Below are 23059 nucleotides of genomic sequence, written 5' to 3' on the forward strand. Positions count from 1 at the left end.
CCACTTGTCGGCTTTACTCTTTTTAATTGTATTTCGTAGTCTTTTCTTCATAGTCTTATACTTTACTGAGAGAGCTTCATCGTTATGTCGTGCCCTTTGTGTCCTTCGTCTGAGTCGCAGGCATTGTTTCCTCAGCTTAATTCCACCAATATGCTGGACGCTTGCCTCTCTGTTGTTTGATTCTGGTCATTGATGCGTCACATGCTTGCTGAAGGAGTCTCATGGCGTGTTCCACGCATTTATTAGCAATTATGCTTCTTTTGCCTCCGTGACATGTATCCGTCATACAGTCCATTCCATTCTGTATTACTTCATGAAATTTTTCTCTATCCATAGTGGCTATGTTCCATCTTTCTGGCTTGCACGTGGTAATCCTTAGATGCGGAGTCTCTTGAAGTACACGAAAGGTGATATACTGATGATCGCTTCCAGTATATTCTTCAATTGCTCGCCATTCAGTTATCCTAGACACATTGTCGTCAGAAGCAAAGGTTACATCTGGTATAGTTCCCTGACATCCTGGTCGCTGCAAGGTTGTCACATTACCAACGTTGATAACCATCTGAAAGATCAGTCAGACTTCTGCGATTGTGGGGAGCAACAAACTACCCAACACCTGTATGACTGTCAGTCCTGCCCTGTTCGTTGTACACTTCAAGACTTGATTCAAGCCACGGAAGAGGGAATTTCTGTTGCCCATTTCTGGGCAGACATTGTGTGAAACATGTTTTGTGACATAAAATGTATTCTGTTTTATTTGTATATAATACCTTATATGTATTTTTAAGTTTCTCAACACTCTGACACGAAATAAATAAATACCATTAATCTCAATCTGGCGACCATCTCCATTGTACGCCGCCCTCTAGAATCTGTTTGAGGCATGTTCCATTCAACTGCTTGAGCATTAAAATCACCAGCAACAACTAGGTTAGTGTTCATCCCTTGCAGAGTATCTTCAAGCCCATCTAGTTTTATCTGGAAGTCAAAAATAGCCTCATTCAGGGTAAAATAACAGCTGACAAAAATTACCTTCTCAACTTGGACCCAGACAAACCCATCCCCGCATCCTTGATTTATAACTGAATATTTTCCAAGGTCTGGTACCCATATTGCAGCTGTCCCTAGATTGTCTGAAAACCAGCTTGATTGATCTTTATCTTGATATTGTTCGCTAAGAATCAAGATGTCTGCTCCTATCTCATAGGTCATCTGCGTCAATAGATCATTGGCAGTTAGACTCCTGTGTATATTGGCTTGAAGGATTTGTACCATTCACCACTGCTTTTTGGCCTTTTCTAGTGCTTCACGAAACACAATACACTTGCCTGAGCCAAGAGCATGACGTCTTTTTGACTCTTCAACGCCCATATCTGTGCAAATTATGCATCGTGGATTTGTTTTGCATCCTACTGCCTTGTGACCAGCTTCCACGCACTTAAAGCAGATTTACTTCTGTCCAATCCTTTACAGTTTCGTGCTTGATGCCCATATGACAGACATCTAAAGCACCGAGGAACTACGGCCCACCTTCTTACTCTGCAGTATAGCCACCCTACTTTAATTTTGCCTATGTCTAACAGCTTTCGTGCCTCGCTGTCTTCCATCTCCACAATGGCGAGTTTTTGTCCCCTGCTGTTCGGATTTGTGATTGAGACCTTCAATTCTTGATTAAGATTTTCTAATTCTCGTCTTACAGCCTCCTCTACATCGGAAATAGTGGTGGCACTGTCCATATCCCGAATTTCCAATGTAGTTCTAGGTGTCAAAATCTTTACTTTGCCATCATGTCCAAGAGCACCTTTAAACGATTTATTAAAATTTTCTCTGTTCTCCTTATCCATGGCCTTATTAAATTCAAGAAGAACCGCTCCAGATATTGTTTTCCTGATCGATCTAATACCGGCGCCACTGTCTTCCGGCTTCACCTTGCTGCGGATATCCTTCACAACATCTGGAAAAGTCTTGCCATTCATTGGTTTAATAATTACGGCTTCTGGGCGGCTTCTTATAGTTGAATGTTTCCGTTGCTCGTTCTTTTTAACAGTTTCAGATACCGGTACTGGTTCTTTTTTTTTTTGCTATTGGCTTTACGTCGCACCGACACAGATAGGTCTTATGGCGACGATGCGAAAGGGAAGGGCTAGGACTGGGAAGGAAGCGGCCGTGGCCTTAATTAAGGTACAGCCCCAGCATTTGCCTGGTGTGTAAATGGGAAACCACGGAAAACCATCTTCAGGGCTGCCGACAGTGGGGTTCGAACCACCTATCTCCCGAATACTGGATACTGGCCGCACTTAAGTGACTGCAGCTATCGAGCTCGGTGGTACTGGTTAAGGTTGAGTACCTTCATCTTCATCTGTCTTCTTCTGCTTCTGTTCCCTCTTCTTCTTCTTGGATAACGCTGTTTCCCATTTATCCTGTTCTACGTTTCTGTTTATGGTGCTCTGTTCTACCTTCTCTTGAACGGGCAAATCCTTTTGCATTAATGCTCTAGTTGCTTTCCAAGCTTTTCTGTGCGTAGATCCCGCATCTAGCGCTTCCTCCAATTTCTTTAAACCTTGGTGAATTTCCATCTTCATATTTTTTCTGCTGAATTGCAAGAATACTTTTCTACAGGCCCTTTGCGATTTCCAGTTTTTCTTCCTCTTTTAACATATCCTCCATAATTTGTTGAGTGATATCAAGCCTCAAATTCGTTTTCGCATTCTGCTCAATACTACTATTGCATGTATCATGCGTGCACTCCACGTCCGTGATATTGTGGCCATGTTCCATAGATGCTGGATTCAAATCCACAGAGTCACACTGGATTCCAGCTCCCGACATCGTGCCGTATAGGGAATCCAGCTCGCCGTGACTCAAGTCGCAGTGAAATATCTATTCTCTGTTATTTTCTAGGACGAAACTAGGTAACCTAAAAACACAATTTCACTAACACACAATATCAGTGTCTTGAACTTTACACCCACTACCGTAGTTTATCCTATTAAATATTGAAAGCACGTATATTAAATATTACTTATACTCACTTTTCATGTCAATATACGGGTGATTACCAATGAAAGCTTCAATCATTGCATGCACAACAGACTTGCTGATCTTGTCACTACCAAGACGTACAATAATAATAATAATAATAATAATAATAATAATAATAATAATAATAATAATATCTACAGAAGGAAAGAAATGTAGATGATTTTGAAATGTGGCGTTACAGAAAATGTTGAAGGTGGGATGAGTAGATGGGATCACAAATGAAGGGATAATGAATCTAGTAGGTGAGAAAATTATTTGACAAAATTTGACCAGATAAAGAGATAAGACACATTTTGAGACATTGAGGACTTGTTCATTTAGCATTTTAGAGAAGTGTTGTGGGAGGTAAGGACAGTATGGTATGACCAAGACATGATTAAACAAATTAAAGTAGGTGTAGGATGTAGTAGTTACGGTACATGGAAATAGGGTGCTACTTCAAACCAGTCTCTGCACTGATGACCCCAACTACAACAACATTTCTTAACAGTGTGACAAGCACCTAAGTGACATTCTTACTCCTCTGTAGTTATTCTTCTGTTAAAACAATCCCTATTTCTTGTCACTTTCAATCAATGAATGTATAATATTGTAGACACATTAATACTCTTCACATATTTTTTCTGAAATTTAGTGAAAAGAAACTGAGGTGCGTGTATTATTTGAAATAAGGTTGGTTCTACTTCGCCTCATGCAGTAGATCTCATTATACTAGTCTGTTGTCCATCCTCGGTCTGAGTGGAATCAGTAGCACATTGCAAATGAATTGTGAACCACATAATGTTAATTATGCCTACAAGTTCTTCTTATATCACGTTCATGACTAAAAAAAAGCGTAGGGTTATTGAAGATGCAGAGAACACTGCAAACTGTGCAGCAAGAGGAAACTACGATGTCACAGAAAGTTGTACTGGTGATAAAACAAAATGCAACTTCAAAAAATCCAAATAAAAGGGCGGATGAAATATAAACGGGAATTTTAAAAAAATTTATTGCATAAACCAAAAAAAATACACATAGATAGTGTCCTGCTTTCGATACACATTTTCTCCATTGGAATGGTAAGTTTTTGATGCCGTCCTGATAGAAAGAAGAGGGACGTGTGCGGAGCCAGTTGCGCATGAACTTTTCTACACTTGCATCATCATCTAACTGCTGTCCTCCTAGGTCCTGTTTGAGTGGTCCAAACAAATGGTATTCGCAGGGCGATAAATCTAGACTGTACGGAGGCTGTTCCAGAGGTGTCCATCGAATTTCCTTCAGTTTTTCCGGCATTAAAGCGGCAGTATGCGGCCTTACATTGTCATGGAGAAGAATGACATTTCGGATCGGTTGCCGGTGTTGCTTGTTGCGATACACAGCTTTTGCTTCATCCAAAAGGCGACGGTAATAGGCTGCATTAATTGTCCTTTGTTTGTGAAGAAAATCCACCAGCAAAATGCCTGTGAAGTCCTAGAAAACGGTTGCAAGCACCTTTCCAGCAGATGGGCGTGTTTTGGCCTTGACCGGACCTGCTTCATCTCTTCACCGCCACTCCTTGCTTGCTTTGACTCTAGGGTGTACTGATGCACCAAAGTTTCTTCACAAGTTACAATACGACGCAAGAAATCCTCTCCTTCTTCCTCGCAGGGACGTAGGAGTCTCTGACAAACTTACTGGCGAAAAGTTTTTTGTTCCTGGTTGAGGAGATGAGGAATCCACCTGGCAGACAATTTTCTGAAATGGAGTTCATCTCAGATGATGGTTTGAACACTTCTGTAACTTATTCCTACAGCTAAAACAGTCTGCAAAATTTTGATTCGCTGATCTTCACCAATAATGTCACGAATGGCTACGATGTTGTCTGCAGTGATGCTCGTCTGCAGTCTCCTTTCATGTAGTTCACTTTCCACAGCTTCTCTTCCTGCCACAAATTTTTTAGCCCGCTCATACACTCAAGTCTGTGAAAGAGTTTCTTCCCGAAACTGTGCATAGAGCCATTTCAAAATTTCGGAAGGTTTGGTGCCCTCTTTTGCGAGAAACTTGATAATGATGCATTGCGCAACAGACGTGTGCACCTCTTGCTCACTCATGGTGTACTGAAGTAGCCCAGCTCTCCACCGTCGTTCGTGCACGCAAAACCCTTCTCCAGACACACCCACCAACATTCTGGCCTCAGAATTATTACTAACAGCAGCAGTACACTCAAATTCCCAGTTATATTTGATCTAAATTCGTAGTAATCACTGGGCATTTCGTACAATACTTTCCTATACAGCTAATACCAGACAGCTCACTCATTACAACAACACATAAGCGAAACTAACCGATTACAGATATCAAGGTAAGGTAAGCAAACTGCATGACAATTCTGATCAGTGGGTTGCCTGCCAAACAGCATATGAAGATTATAATGTGTTTGTTAACCCATAAGGATGTGCATACGGGTAAAAATTACCCAGGCAAAATTGAAATGTGTATTTCAGTTCTTTCTAATGTGCTCTTCAGTACATTTCGGGTGAACCCTTCCAAAGGTCATGCATGACCTTGAATCGGCTGCGTGGGTTTTTTAGTTTTGCTCATAGTGTGAGACATCGACTGGGTAAATTTCACCCATGCATGCGCTCACACGTTTCATAATACCATTCTTGTTTATTGTTACTATATTTTTTGTTACGGATGAACAGTGCAGTAACTATTATTAGACAAGTGTACTTTATGGTATGTATGCGTTTTTTGGCTAGTTTACACAAAATTTTAGTGACTTTCAGGAACTGAATATGATTCGCTCCGAGGCAGAAGGAAATTATAAACCTGTTGCTCCCAAGGAAGACAGCAGCATTGTGGCTACTGATAACTGAGAAATTGAGAATGTCAAAAAAAGTGTTCAGGCACATTTTTCCTTTCATTTGTATCAGGTTTCAAATACTCAAGTCTTCTATACAACAAACAATCTCAACTCAACTCTGAACCTACATTCCGTCAAAATTGCTTGAAAATGCTGTTGTTGGATCTCACAAAGAAACATTTTGCATCGAGAAGTAAAATACCGACTCCACCAACAAATCTCAAAAGTCGTGTTCAGTGACTTTCTGGAAAATGTGAAGAAATGAAATATACAGTCTTCACAAAGCATCAGGCAGGAAGATGCGAAGACCGTGGTAGTAAAAAGGGAAGAAAAACCACAACATTTTGTGTGAAGTGCAAAAAAAAAAAATTTGCCAGGCACATGTGAAGCCAGTTTATGGAGAATATGTGGAACAAGTGAACGAGCAACAGGAAGTAATGGACTAGGAGTGAAGTGTTATCAAGTCTGATTTTTGAAATCCTCTACAGTTCTCACCTTCTGCTCTTCCCTCTATACACAACAGGTGTTTGATATAGATGTTGATTCCCATAGGGAACCTGAAATATTTGTCCCGAATGAGTCAATTTATAATACCAGTATAAATGGTCCATTATTGGACATTATACATTTATCAGCTAACTCATTCCTGGTTGCCAGCGTTTCTCCCCAGTGTGCTAAGTTAGGAGCTGGCAGTGCCAGTGTACTGTAACGTCTTGGCAGGGTAAATAAATAATTAAATGAGTACAGAACCTGGTAGTGTCGTATTTCTAAGATTTATTAACTTAGCACTACAATTACAGATTTACACACACACAGATGATAGCCGAGATTACAAGTTACACAAGTACACTTACACTGTTCGCGCTGTCTCTCTCTCTTAGTTTCTCATGTTCTACAATGAAACACACACAGAGTCATCGATTATTTACACTACACTCACTCAGCCACTCAGTCACACTCGTTGACTCCAAATTAATAGTCGAGTAATTTCCGTCGTCCTCTGCTGTGGGACCGCGGACGGAGGCGAGAGGGCTGGCCCTGCACCAAGTGCTGCTCGTGATTGGCACGCTCGAGCGTAAGGGGGGCGGGGCCGAAACGATGACGCCCTCGGCGCATAACGACTTGGCATGGTGGACGCTATAAACATTACATTGCCCCCTCCTTAAGGCTGCTCCACGATACGCTGCAATACGGTTTGTTTGGTTGGCCACCACCTTCTCATGGGGGATCTGCTTGGTCTGGTCGACGGTGTCCTCGTTCCCGTTGATAACGATCAGCAAGTCCTCGCATGGCAGCCGGATCTTCGGTGGTTTTCCTTTCGTCCACACTCGCGTCTACTTTCAGAGCTTGAGCGCCTTCGTAGTCCTCTGGTGTGATGCCTGGGACTGGTTTGCTCGCCCCAGATTTAGCCCTGCTGAATTTCCTTTTCTTCCGGGGTGCGGAATTGATGTTCGTACTGGCATGCAGCTTCGTGTCGGAACAAGTATCGTGGTCAGGTGGCATCCTCGTTCGTTGGTCATCGGTTCATCTTCCATTGGTGCTCCGTCTTCTAGTAGGGGTCCCTTCAGCCGTGCCGTTGCAGTCGCTGCCTCTGTCTCACGGGCCATCGTCGGAGCCTGTTCGTAGTTCTCTTTCCTGCCGATCATCCTCCCTGGACGGATCTCAGCGCCACGTAGTTTATCACAGGCGTCAGCCGTCTGGAGCTTGGTGTCACCTCGGGGTAACTCTTGCACAATCACGTCGCCTAGTCGCTCGTTTTCGGCGTCGATTATTCGCAGCGTTATATCGGTGCTCTGAGTCCTCTCCTGCAGCTGGACTCGCTAGGTGGCTCTCAGTTGCTGGGCATCGCAGCGCACGTCCAGCACTCCCATAACCTCCTCGTAGGTTGAACTTGGCTGGAGGCTGCGTTGTACTGTCATCTTCTGTACACGTAGTCCAGCGATCGGGTATTCGAGACTCTTCTTGGACGTCGATCCGGTCTCGAACTGGGTCCGGCATGTTCTCTTGGAAGTAATCCCGTCGTCCCGTAGGGTTTGCAACTTCATGATGGTGGAGCCGCCGTTGCTGCTAGCAGGATTCATTCGCGTCTCCACAGTCATCATTTCCGCACGCAGGGCACTTACTTCCACCGCTGGGCCTCGAACTCCGGACTCCACAACCGTGAGCATCTCTTCGGATCGCTTCTCGTCCTGTTCCTTGTCGTCCCGCACTTCGTCATTGTCGACCTCGGTTTCGAGAGAGCGCACTTCGTTTTCTGACTTTAACTGCTCACTCTTCCGATCACTTAAGTCTGTTTCCAGCTGGTCCGGGATAGAACTCCGTTCAGATCTCAGTTCACTAATGAGTTCGCCATAGGTAGATAAGATTTTGTTTTCAAGCTCACTAAACTTGCTTAGAAAAATCTGAAGCTGTTCGGAATTAATTTGGATAGTAGAAATTTCTGTCGACTACAAAATTTGCTACCAGGTACTCGATTCTGACACCAGTTTTAACGTAAGAGTTTATCCACTAATTTATCACACTTGTCCATCCCACTTCTGACCCCAGTTGTAACGTGTTGGCGGGGTAGATAAATAATTAAATGAGTCCAGAACCTGGTAGCGTCCTGTTTCTAAGATTTATTAACTTAACACTACAATTACAGATTTACACACACACAGACGATAGCCAAGATTACAGGTTACACAAGTACACGTACATGGTTCGTGCTATCTCTCTTAGTTTCTCATGGTCCATCTACAATGACACACACACAGAGTCATCGATTATTTACACTACACTCACTCAGCTACTCAATCACACTCGTTAGTGCTGTCACGGTCCATGGCCTACACGTCAGTCTCGCAGGTCGGGATAGTATCTGCTGTTCACTCAACCCGTCGAACTCCGTTCACAGTCGGCACACGTCGGCACCCAGTGTTCCCTTCGCTCTGCTCCAGAACACCCAAGGTTCTTCTCCAGCAGCCGGCTTCAAGACACACACACACGCACGCACGCACACACAGCATCAGTAGAGGACTGCCTGTAGGGGTGAAGTACAGTGGGGACTTCGAGGGCCCTGGGACCGCTACGGTAGCTGTGAAGGCCCTTCAGGAACTCTGAAAAGTGGTGGAAAAAGGGGCTCTGGTTAAGACGCAGCAGGTCGTTATGCTACTTAGGATCCAGAACGGGTAAAAAAAAAAAAAAAAAAAGTAAATAAATAAATAAATGCAGTGTAAATATTAATGTTATACCAGTTGTATAGTATCATTTGAAGTAATTCCACATACTGTATATCAGTTGACTATATTTGTAAGTAGTACAGGAGATATTATAAGTAGAATTTTGTAAACAATATAAATTTATTAAGGATGAGCTGTGTGTTTAATAGAAAACATTGTTAGCGTAAATTGTATAATATTGTATTATAGGAAAAATTTTCTTCTCTTGTTAATTTAATATTTAGTGCTTGACAATAATGTATTTTAGTGTACCATTTGCCACCGAGATAGACACCTCATTTGCAAATAAAGAGCTTTTGATTTGATTTGATATACCTTTTCTGGGCCTTCCAGAACAGTCCTGATGCTAGATGTATCCAGGAACCTCTCGAGATAGAAGACTCCAGATTAATAGTCGAGTAATTTCTGTCGTCCTCTGCTGTGGGACTGCGGACGGAGGCAAGAGGGCCGGCCCAGCACCAAGTGCTGCTCGCGATTGGCGCGCTCGAGCGTAAGGGGGGCAGGGCCGAAACGATGACGCCCCCGGCACGTAGCAACTTGGCATGGCGGACGCTATAACCATTACTATATAGCCTACTCAGTGGCCTCCACGGTATGCACTACCCAGGTGTCTTGGTGGGTGTGCTCTATTTACCAACTGATGAGCTGTAGGATGTTTCTAATCTCAACATAATGAGTAGAAGATTTGTTTTTCATTTTGTTTCACTTCAGTTCAGTTCAGTTCAGTTTCAGTCTCGCTGTGACCAAGATAATTGAAATGCTTGAGGAAGAGTATGAGGAAGACAGTGATGACACTCAGAGTGTAATATATGCTGCAGTTCCAGCAGAGGGTAGGGAGACAGACATTGACAGTGATAAAACTGATGACGCACATGAGGGTAACCTTAACCACCTTGGTTGGAGGATGATGATTAGCTCGTGTGAAATACAGGCTAATGACGCGGGCCTTGAAGAAGCCGAAAATTCTCTTGGTCTTAAACCAGCACCTATCGCGTCTGGTTCAAAAGATGTTCAGGTACCTGAAACAGATGGAGATGGCGAACTCCCGCAAAAGAAGAAACGTGTTCCTCTGAGGGAAAAACAACATTTTATGTGGAGGAAATCAGATCCTCATCCTGTCTTCAAAACTCAGTGAAAACCAATACCATTAATCTAAGACCGCAGAACCATGCCAAACACCATTGCAGTTTTTTTCCAGTTGTTTTATTCAAAGAACTTGGTACAGAAAATTGTAGAAGAAAGCAATAAATATGCAGCTCAGAAAAATGTTATTCTCAGCCTAACAGAGTCTGAATTTTGGGTGCTGATAGGAGGCCTGCTTTTATCAGGGTATGCTAAATATCCCAACAGAAGGATGTACTGGTCAGAAGATGAAGATGTTCCCAAGCTTTTAGCCTACAGCATCCGCTGTAATAGATTTGAAAGTATTTTGCACTACCTGCATTTCAATGACAATGACAACATTGACCCGAACGATCGTCTATACAAGCTGAGACTTATTATCGATATACTGAACGAAAATTTCAGGAGCTATGGTGGACTTTACGAGCAATTGTCTATAGACAAAAGTATGATTCCATACTAGGGGAAACATTATGTTAGGCAATATATAAGAGGTAAACCAATCAGATTTGGATTCAAGAACTGGGCACTTTGTTCTTCATCTGGTTATATGGTGTCCTTCAAAATTTATGCAGGGAAGGAAGAAAATGATGAGAAGCAGTTTGGCTTAGGTGATGATACGGTTATCTCACGAATAAAATCGGCTGATGTACCTCTACACAAAGGGTTCAAGCTATACTTTGATAACTATTTCACGTCAGTAAAATTTCTGAAACACCTGTCTGATGAAGGTTACTGTGCAACGGGAGCTATTCAAGAAGGCCGTACTGAGAACTGCCTTCTCATTAGCACAGCAAAAGTGAAGAAACTGCCACGTGGATCCACGGGTGAAATACTTGCTGTCAGGTGGAAGGGTAACAATGTTGTTACCATAGCAACAAACCATGGTGAAAATAGAGAGGGAACCTGCTCTAGATGGTCCATGGAAAAGAAAGGAAAGGCGACAATAAGCAGTCTACACTTTTTGGCTCCTATAATAAAGGAATGGAGGGTGTAGATCTAATGCTTCAGTTAGTGGCAACATACAGAACCAGAATACGTCAAAAAAATGGTACTGGCTAATCTTTGTTTACTTACTGGACGTTTGTATTGTCAATGCATGGCTGATAATGCGTAAGTCTTGCCGGATGATGATAAATCGCAAGGTCCTGAAGTATCGAAGGGACGTATGCGTTAGTTTGCCGAAGACGCATGGAACTGTTTCTAGAAGGGGAAAACAACCGTGTGATCCCAACATAGATAGTCGCTTTGACGGAAGGAACCATTGGATTATTTCCATGAGCACAGAAAAGAAATGTCGCCAGTGTTCAGGTAAAGCAAAATTCATGTTCGACAAATGTGACATAGGCCTGCACCCGAAATGTTTCAAGGCCTACCATTCATACTAGAAAACAGTGGTGGTATTATGCCTTAGGCAGTTTCCTTGAAGAACTCTACAGAGTGATGTAGAGTATTATGTGAAGTATGATAGAAGTACAGAATTTTGAGCAAAAAAAAAAAGTTTGTATCAATATTTGAGCATGTTTCTTGTATGTGAGTGTATTTTAACTGATTTTCTGACAAAATCAACAATAAAGAAACTATCGTTGTGTTGTACTGGTCTTCTGTTATTGAGTCTTCTCTTCCTCTCCCTATTCCCCAGTGTATTTTATACTTGCATGTGATCCAATTTTTCGGATCGCACCTCCTTACCAATGTATTCAATATTCCGTGTTCTAAGCATAATATATATTTAATGTATTTACATATGGTTAGGAAAACACAAAAAAATAAACTAAAATGCAACCAGAAAACTTCATGCACTAATGGGTTAAACATTTGGTTACTTCATGGCATAAATTACTACTTAACTATTTGGAAGTTACGCTGGCATTTACATTTTCATGTTCACCAGTATTCTGATGGAGATTTTCTTAACCAATATTACCAACAGATATTATTTACAGTCTAATCTTTTCATGAAGATCTATCTATCGATGCCAAGTTTTTGAGGATGACTTGCGGAAGGTCGCTGAAGACAACTAATTTCAACACTACTGGATTTTACAAAAATTATCACATACCTTAATGATCGTTAAACACAGCCAGCATAAGACAATTATCAGTTATTCATGTTGAAGCCTGTGTTTTGGGCATATTACATGCACTTTCACCATCTGGTCCCGATGTCCTACCTCGCCACAGTAGCTGCAGGTTCTTATTACAGTTCTATTGCTTCTACAAGTCATACGAAGATCAGTCTTGGATTTCTGAACTACTATGTTACTGCAAAATGTACACCAGATGGAATACCAGGACAAGAATGATACAGGAATTCTCTCTAATGATTTACAACTGTCAGAGTATAATGTATGAACATACTTCTTAGACATGATGGCCGGGAGAAGCATGAGATCACTTCTTCGTTTTGTAGAGATCCGGCCTGGCGTGACAAGTACATTTTGTTCACTGAAATTATTCATAAAGTTGACTGCATATTTATCATCATCAAAAGAAATAGATTTTATCTGAGAAGTCTTGAGTACATTTCGGTGAATTTTAGGCTGCATCCCTTCTTTCTTGAATTGTTCCTTTAAATTTTTTAGCCTCGTAGAGCCACAAGCGAATACAAATGTCAAGAATGACTGACACACCTCCTGCCCTCTGAAGTGATAAGTTTTGTAAGTTTCTTTCCTGTCATAATTTTTTCTCTTAGTAGCTGTCGTCATTGGTTGGTTTCATACTAAAGCATTCATCGCACCCATCATTAATATGCGGTGGTGATTGACATGTTCTCCACAATTGTAATCCAGTTCCTGACATTCTGTTCTTGAAGAATGAATGAATCTTTCGGGGAAGGACACACAGTGCAATTTCTTGTACAGCCACAACCTTTGTTTACAAATTTTTTAACCTCCTCTGTATTATCGGAGGCTGTTTGAATTTTGGGAACATCAAGTAGAATACTTACGTCCGTGTCAGTAGAGTCCTCCTGCAACTCGTCTGTTGTGGAAATTTCAAAAGTTTCATTTTCCTCAAAATCACTATCCTCACCAGAATTTTCATTTTCAAACTCGAGGGGTGCACTGAAATAGTCCGAAATAACATTCGATAGTTCTGGCAGCAAGTCGCTGTCTGCATATTGTTTAAAGCTTTTACAATAACATCTGCTGCATCACTAGACTCTGACATAGTGAGAATTATTACTCCTTATTTTGGAACCTAATCTATTTTTAAACTTTTTAATAAACTTAAATTCTAACAATATGAAAAATAAGGAAAACACCACACTTCTCCACACTATGGAATACACTGAAAGACTGCATAGGTATTGGAAATGTTTGGAGGAGACAGGATGTTTATGAAACCTATTAACTCGTCGCCATAAGACCTATCTGTGTCGGTGCGACGTAAAGCCCCTAGCAAAAAAAAAAAAAAAAAAAACCTATTACCTTTAAAAGTGCCTAGCTAGGGTTTATTTATCATAAGATAAGATGTCCGAGTCATCCTATCTTATGTTTGCGCAGCTGTGAGCACAAGGGAGTGTGTGGAGCCTCACTTACGATGCGAAAAGTGGTCGCTTTTCTTAGTATTAATTAAGGCCACAGCCGCTTCCTTCCAACTCCCAGGCCTTTCCTATCCCATCATCGCCATAAGTTCTATCTGTGTCGGTGCGATGTAAAGCCACTAGCAAAAAAAAAAAAAGAGAGAGAGAGAAAAAAAAGAGAAAGATTCTGGCACATTACTTCTTGACAGAAGAAAATATTGAAGCCATGTTTGTTGCATGTACAAGATTCATACTCTGTCAAACACTATGAGGTACATCTTCCTCTTCCACCTCATCATCACATCAATTTCTACCACTCATAATATCTGCCACAATTTCATTATCAGTGATTTTTTTCTTGCATTAACACATTACAGACCACATTGATGTAGTCGGCAAGATTCACACCGTTTGACACATCCAACATTTCACACGAACGCTTTGATTTTTCCTTCTTTCTGCATCATTAAACACTTCACTTTCTGTGATGTCTTCTTTATAAACAACTCCAACATTTCTAAAGCATTTTGCAATGACTTCTTCTTTCAGTAATCTGCATACAGCATTGAACATCTGTATTGCTTCCAGTATATTGATATCATTGTCTCTCACCAAGGCATTATTTTGCAGGAAATTGGCTTTAATTTGTGCTTTATTTAAAATGGTGTACTCTGTAACTTAATAAAATATAAATCATATTCTTCACATGCTGCTGGTCAGGCAACCTGCCGATCAGACTTGTCATGCAGTTTGCGTACCTTTCCCTTATATTTTAATTGGTTAGTTTCACCTATGTGATTTAATGAGTGTGCTGTCTGGTATTGGCTGAGTAGGAGCGTGTTGTGCGAAATGACCTGCGATTAGAACAGGATGAATTTCAATAATAGTTTGAAAAATGAAGTAAAATGTGGGCAAAAAGGCTAAATATTAATATGTTACACTGAAAATTCAAAATTCGTTAAAATAAAATATTTTAACACATATAAGATAGGGAAAAGGGAAAGTGCCTGAAAATAATTTTGCAATTCTGAATATTTTGATATATTGGTGTTTGTTACAGCAAAATTTTACTGTATGACTTGATATTACTTGTAATGTAATTATCTATCTGGTTTTTTCAGAGTGAAGACCATAATGGGTGCCAAAGGCTATACACCATCATTGGATCATGTTTGTACCATAAGGTTTGTAATATTACTTTGAGGTGAAATGTGATTAATATAGTGTAAGTAGACTTAAATATTCCAATTTGCTTTTATAAATGTGAAAGCTTTCAGATACTTGTACATGGTTTCCATCCTCTTTTTTCATTTATCCTTGATAAACTAGCCTGTAGTAAATGTTCTTCCTGCCATTATACACAAGATACCTACTACTTTATTTGTTGATTGATTTTGGTTGATATTACTTATGCTGTGGTAATGAGTAGACCATATAGCCAGCCTCCCAGGTGGAGGTAAATAACCCGATCCTCTAAGGGGAGCAACAATTTTGGGTGAATGAGTTTTCTTAGGTGGGGTGATGGTTCCCTTATTGTAGGAAATGACACTGGAACCCATCAAGAAGTATGTGATCCCGGGCCAGGGGCAGCTGCAAGAGGCGTCTCTACTTCATGTTACAAGCGACCTTATGACCTGCTGGCAGTAGTTCTAAAATGCCTTTGGGAATGTCAATCCCATCATAAGAACAGCCTAAAATAATGGTACCTTTAAATCAGCCTCGGAAAAGGCTAGGGTATTCTCCAGAAATAGCGCACAGTTTTTATGCTGGGGGAACTGTGAGAAGTGGGAGGCCAGTAGAGAATGTTGTGAAGGTAGCAATAATCAACCTCACTTCACTCACTAGAAAGTCAGAAGAATTGATTTCATGGAGAAGGAGAATATAGCTGTGATGGAATTGAGTGAGGTTAAGTGGAGGGGAAAGGAAAGCGTAAATTGAGGAAGGGATACACTCTCTCATGAAATGGAGGACATAAGGGAAAGAATGGAGTTTGGGTAATAATAATTAATAAGATTTTAGATGAGTATGTGGACGAAGTCAACTACGTAAGTGATAGAATAATAAAGATACAGTTAAGGACAGAGAATGGAATGAAGGACTTCATCCAAGTGTGTGCACCTCAGACTGGATGCAAAGAAGAAGATATGGTCAAATTCCTGGAGACACTGGAGAGAGGAATAAAAGATTATGGAAGTGGCTTGTCGTGGAAGATTTCAATGCAGTAGTGAGAGGTGACAGAAAAGGAATGGAAGAAGTAATTGGACCTTTTGGATATGGAGAGAAGAATACAGAGGAAGAGAAGTTGGTAGATTTTTATGATAAATGGTTTAAGTGTGGTTCAGGAAGAAGAATAGCAGAAAGAAAGATTACAAGATGTGGTTGAGGAAACAGGACAAGGACAATAATTGATTACTTCCTGGTGGAAAGAGCAAATCATAAAAAGTTATTAGATGTAACAGCCTTGCCAGAAGTAGCATTTAATGGGGTCCATAGAATATTGGTAGCAAAAACGAAAGTTGGATAAGTAGTGAAAATTAAAGAAATGAGGGAGAAGAAAATAAAAGTTTTGAAATTAAAAGATGTGGAAGTAAAAAAGGTGGAGGGTATGGAAGTGGAATGAGACATGTTCAAGATGGCATTTGTAAGCTGTGCAGCTGTGTACAGAAGAAATATGATGATGACATTCATTGATTTAGAAGAGGCCTACAATATGGAATACAAACGCTAGAATATGTGTAAGCAGTGTACCAAAATTGTTGCAGCAGTGTCCAGACACATCTGGAGAGGACAGAGTGATTTTGAAATGAAATTGGACAATGATAAGGAAGTGTGCTGTCACCACTGTTATTCATAGTGGTTATGGATGAAATTGTGAAGAAGGCAAAGGAAAAATACAGGGATGGAGTTGAAGGTAATTATTTTTGTAGAGGATTTTGTGATGTGGGGAGCAAGCAAAGAGGGAACACAAGGACAACTCGACATGTTGAGTGAGAATATTGAAACAGTTATTGACTAGAGGAAAAAGGGATGGGAAAGGAATTATAAAAATTAGGGGACAAAACCGTGAAATTGAGAAAGCTTTGAGTAGCTGGGAAGTGAACTGATGCAGGATGCAGGGCTGGACATGGAGAAAAGTAAAGGATTCAGTGGGGAAATGCATTCTACCAGCGTGTGAAAAACTTGATGTGGGGGAAGAAAGTACCTCTGAGGTGTAAAGAGGTGATGTTTGTATAATACTCACATATAGAGTGGAGACCTGGACACTGACAAAAAGGCACAAGAATAAAAATCCAGCCCAGTGAAATTAAATTTTTAAGAAGTTTTGTAGGAAAGGCAAGAAAGGCCACAGTAAGAAATGAGGATGTCAGGAAGGAAATCAAAGTGGAAAAACTTTACAACAGAATGGAGAAAAATAAACTTACATGGTTTGGATAGGTTAAGAGGAAGAATATTGAAGCAATCGATGGTGATCCAGATAGAAGGAAGGAGGGCAAGAAGGAGACCCAAACTACGGTGGTTGAAAACAATCAAGAATAATATAAGTAGAGGGAACCTGAATTGAAACACAGTTAAGGAGGAACAATGGCAGTTGGATGGAGGAAGATGGAAAGGTGCCATAAACATCCCAACCCAGTCGAAGCTGGATGAGGAAAATTGATGATACTGATTACCTATCTGAATGATGACATACAATTTTCTATACACCATGATAATAAAATAGCTGAAGAATAGTATATGGAAATATCAATGCAAAAGACAATAATATTTACTTTAAAAGTCTAACCAATTCCAGATGAAATTGTGCTGAATATTAAGCTAGTAGAACGAACTAACTCCTTCAGCTATCTTGGCTTCTCCCTGTCATTTAACCCATTCACATACCTTTTAATTGAACTTATTTATGCCTTGGCGTACCACTTATTTTCATTACTTTACATGATAATATCACCGACACTGAAAAAGCATGCCTTACAGCAACCTAATGAGAGGAAATATCCAAACTACTGTCAGATGTACCTTGTAAAGTCTTCATGTGTTTGGTAGATCATAAAATATTCATCTACATGCAGTGCCACCTTGCACCGATGGCATTCAAATGAAGTTTCCTTCCTCAGACCCCGTGTCACACAGACTTTGCATCTCCGTGATGGGATAACCTTCTTCGCTGTTGCGGGTATTTTGGTTGGAAAGTATCCCCAGTGCTCCCCTGAAGTCTCAGTGGTGTATCCCCAGGGCTTGGGCATCCTTGTTTTGGATATTCAGGCAAGGTCACACTTGCCAACAGCTGTTCGGCCAAATTGATCCGGAAGCTGGTAAAGCCTACTCGCTTCTTGTCAGGGTTGAGGAGGCGATGAATGATGTTGGAATTCAGAAATGTAATGTCTAGCATTTAGAAGTATATTTTTTTGTATCCTTTTACATACTTCCTCATCAAGGGGAGTGACATGAGTCTCTGGTCATGGGAATCAACACCACCCATTCCACAGTTGTAGGCAACAACAAGGTTGGGTCTGAACTTCTTCTTGTCATCATACTTTACCACTTTAAGGTAATCTGGCCTTCATTTCATTCACAGATACAAGAAACCAGTGTTCCTTTTCATATGACATTACCCTATTTATATCCTCGGAGCTGATACAAGACATTTACTTGCATAAGTATTTGTCTCTTTGGTTAGATGTTCTCAAAAGTCTGCTGTTAGAAATTCATTCACAACTTGCAGTTTGTTCGGGCATTGTCTTAGGCGCCTTTCAACAACACTATTTATTTCACCAGTTGTGATGCATGAGTGATACTCTGGTTATTTCTTACATGCTCCCAGTTCCATTCCCTGTCGTGTAAAATATGATTAGAAGCTATTGGTGTGGCATCAGATGTAGGCCTAAATTCAGGGATGCATTTGATGGCAAAACAGCACTTTGTTCACCCCTACCAATGCTCACGTCACTGTCACACAAACTACTTTCACTACTTTTACTTCCACTAAATTCTTCGTCGCTTATTTCTATATCAATGTCACTCTCTTCTAAAAATTCCCTTATAATTGCTTCGTCACTGAACTTGGAGGCATCCATGATTTTGCTTATGATGAGATTGCTGAGATACAGGTTCCATGGAATAACTGCATAGAAGTGTTTATCGAATAATCAATGGAATAAAACAGTGCCTCCACCTGTCAAGAGGTTACCTTACTAATACAAAATCCTTTCATAAAGAAAACCGGCTTGGTGTGGGTCCGGAAATAAACACTATGCGTGGATGGAGAGATCCGTCTTTGTACCGGAATGCAGTCGAGAGCCAGGAGGGAGAGATCCATCAAAGTACATCAAGTGGTTAACAGCATTGTAAAATTTAACAAAACCATGGGTATTGTAAACTCTATAATGAAACCATCTTTCCCTGTTCTCTTGTACAACAGTGAAGTATGGTCCATCAGGGAAAGGGACAGAACCAGAATCACTGTTGCTGAGATGAGATCCATAACATAAGGATACACATGATGAGACCACAAGAGGAATGACGAAGTAATGAAATAACTGAAGGTAGAGATGTGTGAACATGCCTAGAAGAACTGGAAGAACTGATTGGACCATATCAATTGAATTGGAAGGGAAAGAATCCCAAAGCAGTTCTTATGATACCAGCCTGGAGGAAGTTGCTCTGTTGGATGCCCAGAGATGGCTCGAGACCGTAGGGGGCCATTTGGCTTAATGCCTGTTCGGAGGACGATGATTGCTGTCTGTTGTGTCTCTTAAGGTAATAAATGGGAAGATAAATCATAAGAGACCAAGTCAAATGTCAAAAGTCAAAACTTTTTGTTTCCAGTGGCCATAGATCTTCCTTTCTGAGAAGCCTTTTATGGTAAGTAGGGATAGAATGGCTCTTTTTCTTTTGATGTAGAATACATCTGTAGTTTTAGAACCGTACAAAAACATAACTTTTGAAAAAGATGATTTATAAACAACACATCCAACGAAAGTGCTTAATATTGTAAGGAGGAACAACTATTGTATCTAATAAGAAAAGTTTTATGTCACTGTGATATTATCAGGTAATGTAACAGTATTGCCATCTTGAGATGCTAAAATCGCCATGCTGCATGGCTAACAATTGGTATAGTTCTGGAGCCCAGCCTGATAGCACATCATGTGAGTGTCGTTTGATTTGTCTCTGTGAGTTTGACAAGTATCGTTTTTGCTCAAATATCAACTGCCATCATTTATCAGCCGCATCCCTAAATTTTGACTGAAATATTTGCATAAATTTTTTGCCTTGATTACGAGCCACACGCCCAATTCGCGGCTTGTTGCAAGAATGTGCATCTGCAGTAAAAAAAAAAGGAAAGGGGCACTGCTGAGAGCAGTCTGTACCCTTCTATTGTCGAGTTTGTTAGTAAATATTTTTCATGGGAATAGTTAACAGCTACGCAGCTTAACTCGAGTTAAAAGTGGTAAAATTTGCAGAAGAAAATGGTAATAGAGCATCATGCTGTGAGTTTTCTGTTCACAAAAAAGAAGTGAGGATTTGGAGAAAGCAGCAAGTCAAATTTTAAGAAAACCCTAGTCCATCCAGGAGTACTATTTGTATCCAAAACGGGGCAAGTTCCCAGGTATTAAGGAAGCATTACTGGAATAGATGAGAGAGATGCAGACCAACGGTTGCAGTGTTTCCCACCAATTGTTATACTTTAAGCACGAGAAATTGGATTTTATGACAGTATTCTAGGGAACTTATTCAAGGCAATTTGCAGTTGGATAACTCTGTTCATACAGTGTAATAACCTGTCATTGCATCGAAAAGCATCTTTGTGCCAAAATCTGCCTAAAGACTGCATCGATAAAGTTACAGAATTTCACAAGCATGTGATCAAAATAAGGCAGCAGAACTTGTACCTCCTGTCACAGACTGGCAATGCTGACCGAACCCCTGTGTAATTGAACATGCCAAGGAACACTGCTGTTTTTGAGGAGGGAATGGCAGGTGTTCTAATTAGAACTACCAGCAACAAAATGTTACGTTGTACAGTGATGTTGGTCATTACTGCCAACGGCCATAAACTACCTCTGTACGTTATATTTAAATGCAAAACATTATGGAAGAACATCACATTCCTGACGGGCATCCATGTACATGCTCAGGTAAAAGGTTGAGTGGACAACAAAATGATGTGTGACTGGATACGTTCTGTGTGGCAGCAAAGACCTGGTGCACTGCTCTGAAAGCAGGCCTTACTTCAGCTGGACAGCCTTAGGGACCACCTTGTTGATGCTGTGAAGCAACAGCTTACAGATAATAAAACCGATCTTGCTGTGATTCTGGGTGGTCTAAAGGGGCCCATAGATGTGCAATATTATTGCGCAAAATGGATTATACAATATATTGTTAGCTGCCCACAGACGTACAATAATATTGTACAACAATCGGGTTTGTGCAATAAATAGAGTCGTGTCGAGATAATATTGATGGTTGTGCAATAAATTGTGCAAAGCAGTCATAGATGTACAATATGTGTGGCAATATATAGTCAGTCCATCCCTGTATTTTGTTTGGTGAACACACTTTTCTGCATCACGAAACCGCTTCACTTCCTTCCAGAAATTTGTACACAGAGAACTGATTTTTTAAAATAACTTCTTGCTTGTCGGCGTTCGGGTATTTTTTGCGATATTTCTCAATAAGCATCTTGTTCTCTTCACCTTTTTTAACGCGATTACTGTAATCTTTGCTCTTAATGTCCCATAGAGCCGGAAGGCCGTGGTACACTTCGATAAACTCCAAAATAAGCTTTTTTTCCTTCTGTTTTTCTGCCACGTTCTCCCCCAGTTGTTGATACCAACTGGCAGGAGGAGGGATATTGCACAATATTGCCAACACATGGCACAGTATTTTGCAATTTGCGCAATATATTTCAAACTTCTTTGATTTTGTACAATATATTGCACAACCCTTCAATGTTAAATGCACACTATCATTTATATTGCACAAACCCCGATATTGCGCAATAATATTGCACGTCTGCGGGCCCCTTAACATTGATCTTGCAACCTTTGGACATGTCAGTGAACGAGCCATTTACAGACCATTTGTGGCAAAAGTATTCTGACTCAATGACTGCTGGAAACCATGAATACTAGCATACAGGCAGTGTTGCGTTGAAATGTCCGTTGCTCCACCTCATCTGTAAATGAGTTCTTCAGGCTTAGGGTAACATGTCAGAAGCAATCATCTCCAAGAGCTTCATGAAAACAGATTTCCAATGCACTTGATGGCACTGAAGGTAATTGTTCATATGCCGTTAGGAGCACACTGCTGTGAGCTTGCATTTGGGAGATAGTGGGTTCAAACCCTACTGTCGACCCTGAAGATGGTGTTCCGTGGTTTCTCATTTTCACACCAGGTAAATGCTGGGCATGTACCTTAATTAAGACCACGGCCACTTCTTTCCCACTCCGAGCCCTTATCCCATCGTTGCCATAAAACCTATTTGTGTCGGTGTGACGTAAAGCCAATTGTTTGTATATAAAAATAAAGATAAAATTTCAGTGAAGTTGTATTGAAATTACTGTTTGTTTTAACCATGTTGTCACACAGTATTTACTATGCTTCATTTTATGGAGGATATACCGGTCAGCCTGTTATGATCTGATGGAAACCGGAATAGTTCATAGAGTGATATGGACATTGACAAAAGTGCTAGTGGGCTGATGATCTAGATGTTAGGTCTCTTTAAACAACAGGCAAAAATGCTAGCCACTCTTCTAGTGATTACAAGTCAGCATTCATACACAGATTTGTTTTAGGGAACAATAATGATACTGTAATTTTATGTATTTTTCTCCCACGTTTTATGAATATTAACAATCTAGCCTCTCTGCAAGTGATACAGATTATTACATTTCTCATATTGAGTTAATGAATCCTCTGAATTGCTGGGATATCCACAAAGAAGAGCTTTGGGTCCAGCAGCCAAAGTTGTTGCTCTCTTAGCACCACCCAGGGGTCACGTGTAGGGTAATATGAGGTTAAACCTACGGACGTGTAGCAACGAAAACCCCGCTCTAAAGATGGCTGACTAAGTAAGGGCAGAAGGTGTAAATAAACAATTTAAGCTCTGTGGCCTAGGCAACGCATAAAATGTAGGGTAGAGTCCCCATCTGCATCGTGGTTTCCATGGCTGTGTAAAATGGCCGACATTTAGGGCAGTAAGAGTGATAGAAAAAAAAAGAAATAAGGAAAGAACAATAAATTGCCCCTCTGACTAGTGTTTACTATGGATGGATTGTAGGAAAACAAGATGTCTGACACTTAGGGCATCACTTA

General features: G+C 40.6%; 1 protein-coding gene across 3 annotated transcripts in view; it reads left to right on the forward strand.

Moving 5' to 3' along the window:
- The window catches only part of LOC136866189 (protein inturned), a 313810-nt gene that overhangs the window by 100954 nt on the left and 189797 nt on the right, over positions 1 to 23059 (forward strand). For all 3 annotated transcript variants that reach the window (XM_068226644.1, XM_068226645.1, XM_067142930.2), the window contains one exon: positions 14860 to 14922. In XM_068226644.1, the coding sequence (XP_068082745.1) occupies positions 14860 to 14922 (63 nt within the window). The remainder of the gene's footprint in view (positions 1 to 14859; positions 14923 to 23059) is intronic.

Source organism: Anabrus simplex, chromosome 3 (genome assembly GCF_040414725.1).
Source record: "Anabrus simplex isolate iqAnaSimp1 chromosome 3, ASM4041472v1, whole genome shotgun sequence".
NCBI lineage: Eukaryota > Metazoa > Arthropoda > Insecta > Orthoptera > Tettigoniidae > Anabrus > Anabrus simplex.